General features: G+C 51.6%; 1 protein-coding gene across 1 annotated transcript; it reads left to right on the top strand.

Moving 5' to 3' along the window:
• The first annotated feature begins 837 nt into the window (after window positions 1-837).
• LOC119464026 (sericin-2-like) lies at window positions 838-1,956 on the top strand. Its single transcript, XM_037724845.1, has one exon. It carries the CDS (start codon window positions 838-840, stop codon window positions 1,954-1,956), a length of 1,119 nt encoding a protein of 372 aa, XP_037580773.1.
• Window positions 1,957-9,627: the final 7,671 nt, after the last annotated feature.

The following is a 9,627-nucleotide window of genomic DNA, read 5'->3' as shown; positions in this document are numbered from 1 at the left end:
GCGAAGATGTAAACGACACCTAGAATGATTACCTACTGCCACGTGGCTTGAAATATTCACATGGCGTCTTGCACATGCACTTTACCTAATTATTAGCCAAAGACGTTTCAATGGCTTGCGACTTGGCTTGCGCCGCTACTTCGTGCACCTACAAAGAGTGGACCAGAGAGAAGATAAATGCACTTTTGCAATCCAAATCCCGAGTACGGCGAAATGAACCTTCGATTATTTGTTTCTTTTTTAAATGTAAGAAATGGTGATAGTAAAAAGTCGAGCCAGCACTGAATAATGCGCTCAGAGGATAATCGCCTGACCAGCACAATGAAGATAGCACTCGTCTCACTGCATTTCATTGCAACAAATCGTGGTGACGTTTTCGAAAATATATCGGAACTCACTGATATCTGCACAGCGTGGCGTACGTGTTTCCGACACAGCGAATACAAAAACGAAACAACAAAAATCAAACAGAAAAGTGGCATAATCTGCGTCGTACTTGGGCCAAGTGACGTCGCGAAGCTCTCAACCAGTGCGCGGATTTCGCACAGGATAACGCAAAGCAAAAGTAAACGTTGATACCGCACATACCTCGGCGGCGTTTTGTAAATATAAACTTTTCCATTGCGCACCAGGAGCCATTCTTCTGTTCTGTCTGTTGCAAAGCGTCTGCAGCAGGCATCTTCACACCTCCGGCTCAGTTTGCAGCGTCGTAGAAACTAAACGTACGGGGCAGCTGGCTCTGGCTTTCAGCGAAGCTAAGTGAACGTCGCTGAAACCCCCGAAGCTGACGGCCTCTCGATCCACTTCAGTTAATTCTCAAGAGGGCATCGTTAAATCATGTCTGACAAGGAGGGTAGTGACGAGCGCTCGCCCACCGAGAAAGACACCGCCGCCAAAAAGACCACGGACGACAACAGCGACCGCGACGAAGACGCGCAGGCGCCTTCAGCTTCGAAGTCGTGCAGCTCTGCGTCTACGACGAAGGCCGGTGACGATGCGCCTCCTCCGGCAGAGAGCACAGCTCCCACTTCTTCCGAGGCGTCTTCGAGCCGCGTCGAGCCGCCGGCAAGTTCCAAGTCGACCAAGAGCCGCGCGAAGTCACCCCTAAAGCAACTCGGGTCCAGCCTGCTCTCCCTCTTCGGCAAGGGTGGTTCCCCCAAGGACCCGTCGGCGTCGCCTCGGAAGTCCCAGTCCCAGCCGGGCTCATCCGGTAGCAAACTCTTCAGGCCCCAGTCGCCCGAAGGTCAGCAGACTTACGCGATGGAAGAACTGGAGCGCATCGCCGAGTACTACAGGAAAAACTCCTTCTTGAACAGGGGAGTCGGCAAAACCGAGCACGTTCCGTTTGGACCGGAAGTAGCTGGGACCCTACCGGCGACCACGCCGCCCGAAACTTCGGAGCCGATGGACTCGACGGCGCCATCGTCTATAGATGTGGCCTCTACAGTTGAGCAGTACCCAAATTTGGCTTCTATAGCGATGTCTCAATCCAAGGCGTCCTCTACGGAGGTGACGTACCCCAATTTGGCTTCTATAGCGAAGTCGCAATCCGAGGCGGCGTCCTCTGCGGCGAAGCCCAAGCTCTCCAAGGCGGTGCTCGCTTCGTCGACTTCGTCGTCCTCCTCTGGGTCGGTGTCGTACTCCACGTTGTGGTCCTCTTCGACGCAGTCCCTGACGACGTCCTCTTCGTTCACATCGCACTCCAAGATGGCGTCGCGCTCTACGGTGTCGTCTTGTTTGCCTCCATCTCCGGAGGACGGTGTTCATCTTTCCACTTCGGGCCCGCAGTCGACCATCGTTCGCGATGACAGTTCCTCGAGACACTCGCCAGACCTTCCCGAGATGTCAGAGTTGCAGACACCGCCTGTGCGGCAACAGTCGCCACCTCCGCCAACAAATGAGACGGAAGAAGAACGCTTGAAGAGAATGAGAAGCAGGGGTGAGCCCCGAAAATGAGCGGCAAGGTTGCTCTTCCTGGGGCTCTGAATCCGTTCAGCAATGGGAAAGGCGGCGCTCCTCTCTACTGAAATCTCTTGCACCGACTTTTAATTGATAACTTTGTATGTAAGACAATGGAAATTACTGTGCGCACTCGCTTTTTAAGCCCGCGTTCTTTTTTTTTTCGACTAAGATGCCTTGAGAAACTGACAGTTCTAGCTTGTCGACCACAGTTAGACTAGACTGTTCGGTGGTTTTCCGCGAGGTCCCCTGCTTGCTATGGCGACTACAACCTTGCGTGCTGAAACTCGATTTTCAGTGCGCAGAGCGTCTAATTCTTTCCATATCAACGTTCTTTGAGTGTTTTGTTGTCTTTTGTAACGTCAATTATTTTCTCACGTTCCCAAGTCCTTGTACTGCAAGCTGTTCAATACACTTTCGAGACTAATTCTCTTTAGCTGTTGTCGCAACAGCGCCATTGGTATTGTCGAATTTGAATCTTGAGCTATGAATTTCCGACTGCAGACAGCTGTACCGCCGTTGCAAAAGGAAAAAAAAAATTTAATGCGTGAACTATGCTCCTCTGCTCGCCCATCCTCGATAAAGTTTGTGCCTTACTGACGTCACGTTTTACAATTCTTGACAGGGCTAATCACCTGCATTTTACCACATTTGTATCGCGCCTTTCTGAATAAAGGAGTCGATGGTTTCCTATCTGATTACGTTAGTTAGCATGGCTTTATTGTGATAGCAATTCTATACGGACGCTCACGGCGCAAGAACCACCGTTGCCGCCATGGAGGAAGGAAAAAATATAGGAGGGAGCATTACGTCACGCAGCCAGCCTTGGAAAGTAGCCAGCAGCGGTGGCCCAACACGTGACCTCTTGCGGCGAGATCGCGGAGAATCGAGATTTGCCGAGACGTTTGGTTACCGGTAGTTTTTATTCGGTGCACGCGAGAGAGATTGTGGTTGTGAAGAAGAGGCCGGTAGCTGCTCACATGCAGGAAGAAAAAAGATTTTTCCTTGTTTTTGTTTATTTCAAAAATTTCAAATGGTTTCGAATGGATATTGAAAAAAAAAAAATCAACCGGGAGTACTAAAACCTACAGCGCGCTCTGACGTATCCTCCATGCTCTGACGTTTTCGCCACGTGTTGGGCCACCACGGTCGATGTCAATCGCGTTGTGGTAGGCTCCCTCCTATCTTTTTCCTTCCTCCATGGTTGCCGCGCTGTGGAGCATTCAGAGTTCGTTTGGCTGCGAAAACGACAAAACCAAGTCGATGCACCGCCAGCGCTACACTCAATCGCCTCGGTGGCGGAGCCTGGGCATCGTTCTGCCATTGTCGCTGCTCTAGCATGGACGTTGTGCGTACGCCACTAAAAGCGTTTGTGCTGAGGTGCTGTGTGTATATGCACTGCTCTGAGCGGAACCGGCAGTAAACGTCAAGCTAACGTTACCTAATATTTCGCTGCGCGCCGACTAACGCCGACGGTTTCCCGTCGGTCTCATCACGTTATAGTGTACTAGAATAATACATCACGTGCACCATGGAAGTGCGACGCCTGCAACGCTATAGTGGCGACGCTTCCCATCACGCGAGCGTTGTGAGACGCCTGGTAGCTGCTGGGGCGCTGTTCCTTCCACAAAGGAATAGTTACCTTCGTGCTGCGCGTCGCGCCAACATGTCGTATACCCGCTTATAGATATTTCGAAACCGTCTGGATAGTCTAAGCGCTACGATAAACCTTGCTATCGCTGTCAGTGCTTCGCCTGCCAAATGTTTGCCCGATAAGCACATACGTTTTAAAGCGACAGCTTTAAGGGCCCCATTACGCGGAAAGCACGGATTCGCCGGCGTTGACTGTAAGCGAAAAATTGTCTACCAATCACAGGGCGGCGCGTTTCTACCAATCGCAGAGCGGCGCTCGGTTCCTTACAGCACCACCAGATTGCTATCGAGTTCTACTCTTAAAGGCGAAGCTTAAGCGTCTCCCAAGTTTTTGTGCACGAAGTGTATCGGCAGCTTCTTTGCACCGTTCAGTAAACGCACTGTTCCACAATTACTGCAGATCTAACGCACATATTGGAATCTATGTGTAGCGAAGCTTTCGGGAAGCGGGTAATGAAATGCTATAATAAGTTAGCCAATTTCATTCCTGCGTCTTTTGCGTAAAGGAAACTGGCGTGCGCGCATGCGCTCTCGTACACCCTTGCTACCTACGTATGACGTGACAACTACTACAATGGACTGTGTTTCCACTACGCCACGCGCCGTGGTGGCGTAGTGGCTTTTTCGTTGCGCTGCTAAGCACGAGATCGCGGGATCAAATCCCGGCCGCGCCGGCCGCATTTCGATGTAGGCGAAATGCAAGAACGCCTGTGTGCCATGCAGTGGGTGCATGTTAAAGAACCCCAGCTGGTCGAAATTAATCCGGAGACCCCACTACGGCGTGCCTCGTAATCATATCGTGGTTTTGGCCCGTAAAACCCCAGAATTTATATATAAATGTTCTGTCGTCTTCGAACTTGCCGAAATTTATTGACCCTTTTCGCGGAGCAGTTTGCTCTACAGGAACGAGATGGCGCTTTCGGCCGCGCGCCATACGTTGCCTCAGCGAATGCGCACGAATACGAAACCATTACTGCTTCTACCCTGCTACTGTGCGATCAGCTGTCGAAAATGCAACTGGGTGTGCGCTAATGCACTGTGCCCAATTCATACTGCAAAATGTGTAACGATAAAGGGAAGACGTGTGCGGTATAGTTCGCAGCAAAAATAGTGATTCACATATTAATGAATGGAATCAACCTGTGTTGCCGCCCTTCGCTATGCACGGCTTTCCTCAAGGATAAAAAAATATAATTCATCCACCTGCGCTATATAGCTAACCTCCAAAGAAAGGACTTCAACTCCGGAACGTCGGCACTTGGGAGTGAGTACCGCTTGTTACAAAATGAAGTAGTGCCACTTACTGGCATTAGTACGTTTACCGCACGCTATCTACACACATCCACCCTTACTCGCACGAAAACTTACGCCCACCCAACGTGTGAGTGAATAGGCGCACACTTGAATCAATGTGCCGAAGCATGAGTGACGGCGACTACACCGACAAGACACGAATGTTGGAAGCTGAATGTTTCGTGACGGTCCACAGAGCAAGTGAGGGACTAGCGATAACATGTCTTTGCTACGAGCTACTGCAAAGTACCGAACATTTGCGTTCCAAGCTTTGTGCATAGCACGAACAAATTTATCGCAGCAGAGCACACCCGCGAGTGATTACGCTGAAAATAAACAATCGGATAGTGGCCGCACCGAGGAACTTTACTGAGTCAGAAATATGACAAGGCGCAGGTTCAAAATGTTTGCCAAATAAAGAACGCAGAGCACACTGATCCTGATTTAATTCATAAGCGGGAAGTTTGGACAGCTTGGAATACATTTCTAGCCCCGCTTTTAGTACAAGCACCGTATACGCTGTTTACACCGTTTGGACAAGGCGTAATGAGCTCTGAAAGCACTTGCATGTCCTCTAAAGCTGTGGCCAAAGCTTCGTGTCGTGCACGCAGTCACCGTCTACGATACGCGTCGAAACAGCGGTTTGCTGCGCCGCGCCGGCGTCATGCGCTTGCATTGTAAACGCGGAGGTAACGGAGGCGGCTGAGGCAAGCAATGGACGCGTCACCACGTGATCAAACATGGCAGCGCCCACGGGAGCGCCGCGAAAAGGGTCAATAATTACTTGCACAGTTGCGTAAGCTCCAATGTCGAATTGTGCAACGCATTCGAAAACATTATATTGAATATTTTCCAACTCTCTATCCATTTTACCAGGTTATCTATTCCCGCGTTTTAACATTGCGACGCAACACGCGAGAAAGAATGCAGAGTGAAGGTGGGCCTGCGTGTTTCGCGCGCATGGTAGCACGCTCTCAAAAGGGGTTTTAAAGAATCCACACCACTTAATAACCGACTTGGTGATTGCAAAAAAGAGGCATGGCGACGGCGCTGCTGTCGACTGCTGCTATACTAGGAAGCAACCGCAGCTTGCTTTTAATGCGAAGCATTATTTGCCCTTACCGACAAAGAGTGACTTTTTGGCACTTTGCGGCAGTTAGCCAGGTAGAGTCCTGACTCGCTTCGCTTTAACAAAAGAAGAGTCGTAGTTTCGCCCAATAGGAGAAGCATCGATTGCGATAGCAAATTAGTGGACAGCTATACGAAGTAAGTATAGCAGTTTTATTGGCCGTATATAAACTTGTAAACGTATGCATACTAAGTTAACAAGCATGGTGTCACGCGTGCACGAGCAAACATGAACGCATCGATGACTGCGGAAACTCGCTGTCAAAACGCTGGAGCCAGGAAGCGCGGCAGGAGCAGCGAGCGAATTGACCTTCGTGCTCTCTCTCGCTTCAACTAAACGGCGAAGGCACAGCGCAGGGGGGACTGTGTCCCCGCCGCAGATGGCTTTTCAAGATACAGCCGCTTGGGTGGGCGCGCGCGGCGTTGAACGTCCCCCTCCCCCCGGAGCCTTGCGGCTCTGCGCGCGCGGCGGTCGCTCGGGCGGCGCGGTGTAAACCGCCCTCCCTACCTCACCTCCGAAGCGTTGCGCGCGACTGGAAGACGGCGCTTCAATCCCGCCCATGCGTGCGCGACATTGAGCCGGGATCGCCGGCTCACCCTCGCACGCTTTCACTCGCACATAGAGAATACGGCGCGCGGGGACGATTTTATCGCCCGTGGACTTTATATGGAACCTCACGGCGACGGCAGAAATGCGCCTGGGGTGTCCATATAATTGCTATCGCAATAAAACTTGGAGGACGCGTAAGGCTTCGCTTTTAAGAGTGGAACGCGATAGCATTCAAATATCCCTGACTGCTTCTCACGCTTCCCGAAAACTGCAGCTTACGTAACCGTAATGTTTATTGGGAAACGCCGGCGAACGATATATGCACGAAGGCGAGCTTTCTGGTAGAAACGCGGCCTCTTGCGTGGGCCGATGCCGGAGGTCGTGCACAGCCGCCCCCCCCCCCCCTCCTAATGATGACATCATTTTCAAGTTTCTGTTATTGTTGCGCACTTTTAATATTTCAGTCTGAGAAGATTTAACATAAAAGGCATGCGCTGTTGATGTTTTGTTTCCTGACATTTGTTTGTGGGCTGTCATTCTCAAAATTCCGAGGAATAACTTCGTCAAGTATGTAAGTCAAGGTATGAGCAACTTTAATGATAGAATGATGTGGCAATATAACCCGCATATACCGCATGTCACATAGCAAGGCGGGCATATACATATACCTAAATATAATTTTTCTCTAGCGGACAACGCCGCCGCCGACACCGACATCGGATTTTCTGTGACATGGGACCCTTAACGCTGTAGCGTTAAAACACGATGAACTAATAATCGGCTAAGAATCGGGCGCAAATACAGCGCACACTCGTACCTTTGGCTGTTGATGACCCATCTATCTGTGGTAAATATAGCGAGACATTTACTGTCCTACATGTGTTGCTGGAATGTCGTGAAATAGAAGCGCCCTAGGAAAGAATACATTTTCGTTTACCATACCGTCAGCAAATTTCACTTTATCCAGCAATGTTCTGGAAATGACGGGCTTTTTGATTACAAATCAGTTTAACTTTTTAAAATTATGTTTGTTTACTGAATGTTATATCGCATGGTCGACCCGCCATGGTGGCTTAGCTAAGGCTATGCGTTGCGCTGCTAAGCACGAGCTCGCTGGATCAAATCCCGGATGCGGGTGCCGCATTTCGATGGGGGCCATGGGGGTCAAATGAAAAAAAAATCACATCATCTCACCCTACGGGCAACCATGGTGGGATGCGAAAGCATCGCGGGGGGTGCGCATCGAGTTTCCGTTTCGTTTCACTTGGCAACACAACCCAATGAAAGTTAGAGAGATAATATGTATTGAGAAGAGAGGTGACGTTTGTACGGGGTTGTTGCGTCTTTATTTAGGGATCGTACGTGATTCCTAGCGTCGGTGCGCGCGGTATCTTGAAGACGATGGCTTCACAGCGAACGCGCGCTTTATACTGCGCCGCGACACTTGCGCCGCCTACCGGCGTACCCTTAGAGAGAGAGTGAGAGAGAGAATAAACATCTTTAATGGGTAAGTGCAGCTTTGAAGAGGCGTCCTCATTCCAGAATGCCTTGAGCTCGGGCCGCGTCCTGGGCCCTCGCAATCAGCCGCTGCTGATCTTCGAGGTCGGAGCTGGCCAAGGCTCTCTCCCAAAGCTCGAGAGAGAGTTATATGCAATGATTTGCTGCGCCGCACCTGTGGCGGAGAGGGGGAGAGGGGAGCAGGAGAGCGCACACCTGCGTAGGAGAGGAGAATGAGGGAGAGTCGCGCATGCGCAGTATGCGTGCGGACGCCGCAGAACGGACACTACCCCGAGCATAAGATGCTCTCGCATCTAAAAAAATGGCTGTGGCTCAACTCAGTTATGCCTGGGTGTGCGTAGCGAGAGGTACGGTTACGCCAAAGTCTTTCGCAAACGGCACACACAAATCCGAACGGATTGTCTGTAAAGTACGTTTGGAACATGCGCGTCGCACTTGAACTTTCAGCCAGCCGAATCACATGGTCCGCCACATGGCGAGCCTTCACGCCCTCCAACTGCGTTGTATCCGCGGCTAGGCGCGGCGCTCTCCGAGCTGCACCACTCTGCCTTCTCTGTTCGATACGCCGAGCACGTTCTTCATCTGTCCCCGCAGCTCGTTGCCTCCTCGTGGTTTCATTCCGTCGTTGATCCGCGGCCCTGGCACGAGATGCCGAACAAGACGACGAACCACCGTATCTGAATGCATTCGCCTGGCCACTTCGTACTTACGACGCTTCTCGAGGCGTGCGGCTCGTTCGTCCTCCGATCTCCTCGGCTCGCTGCCTGCTCTTGGATTCGTTCCGACGACGAAGCCTGGTTTCTTTCAGTCTCTCCGACTTACTTTCCATATCTGCCGACGAATCCCACCGAGCCGCCCCTTCTATATATACGATGCAACGCCGGCTCCTCCGGTGATGCAACGCAGGCGGTTGCTAGGCAACGGCTCAGCTCGCGGTTTCACCGGCTCCTCCTCTGACGTCATGCCAGATGGCGCGGCGAGCGGCGCTGCCAGCTGCGGCGGTTGCTAGGCAACGGCTCAGCTCACGGTGCGACCTCCGACCACAGCGAAACGGCGAGAATACGGCCAATGTAGCTCTTGCTACAAAAAAAAAAAAAATATCAGTACCATTCCACTCTGTGAACGTGGATGACCAGCGAAGCTGTGTATGTGGTGATTGACCGTTGCTCCGGTGAAACGTTCCAAGTTTGCGGGATCGGGGCCACGTTAACGGTTCGCATTTCTTTCCCCCTCGCGGTCCTGGCAGGCAGCACGCTCATGCTTGGCGTCTGCGGCCCGCTCATCGTCGGTGGTCGCCTCCCGCCGCCGCCGCGCCCATTCCCTTTTCTGTTGTCGCCGTCGTTCTTGGTAGGCACGCTGTTCTTCTTCAGACCGTAAAACACGCGGCCTACCATTTCACAGTCAGAGCAGAACTGAGGAAAGGAGCCTACGTAGAGCACCACGTTAGGAGACGGAAGACACTCAGATTGGTAGGCGGTAGTTTGAATACGTGGGATAGCGTGTTCGTGTATGGTGCGACCTTAGAA

Source organism: Dermacentor silvarum, chromosome 9 (genome assembly GCF_013339745.2).
Source record: "Dermacentor silvarum isolate Dsil-2018 chromosome 9, BIME_Dsil_1.4, whole genome shotgun sequence".
NCBI classification, from domain to species: domain Eukaryota; kingdom Metazoa; phylum Arthropoda; class Arachnida; order Ixodida; family Ixodidae; genus Dermacentor; species Dermacentor silvarum.
The sequence above is the reverse complement of the archived record's forward strand: the minus strand, read 5'-3'. Positions and strand labels throughout refer to the sequence as shown.

Bases quoted from the DNA above. Each gene is read 5' to 3' on its own strand.
- LOC119464026 (XM_037724845.1), top strand. From the start codon at position 838: ATGTCTGACAAGGAGGGTAGTGACGAGCGCTCGCCCACCGAGAAAGAC.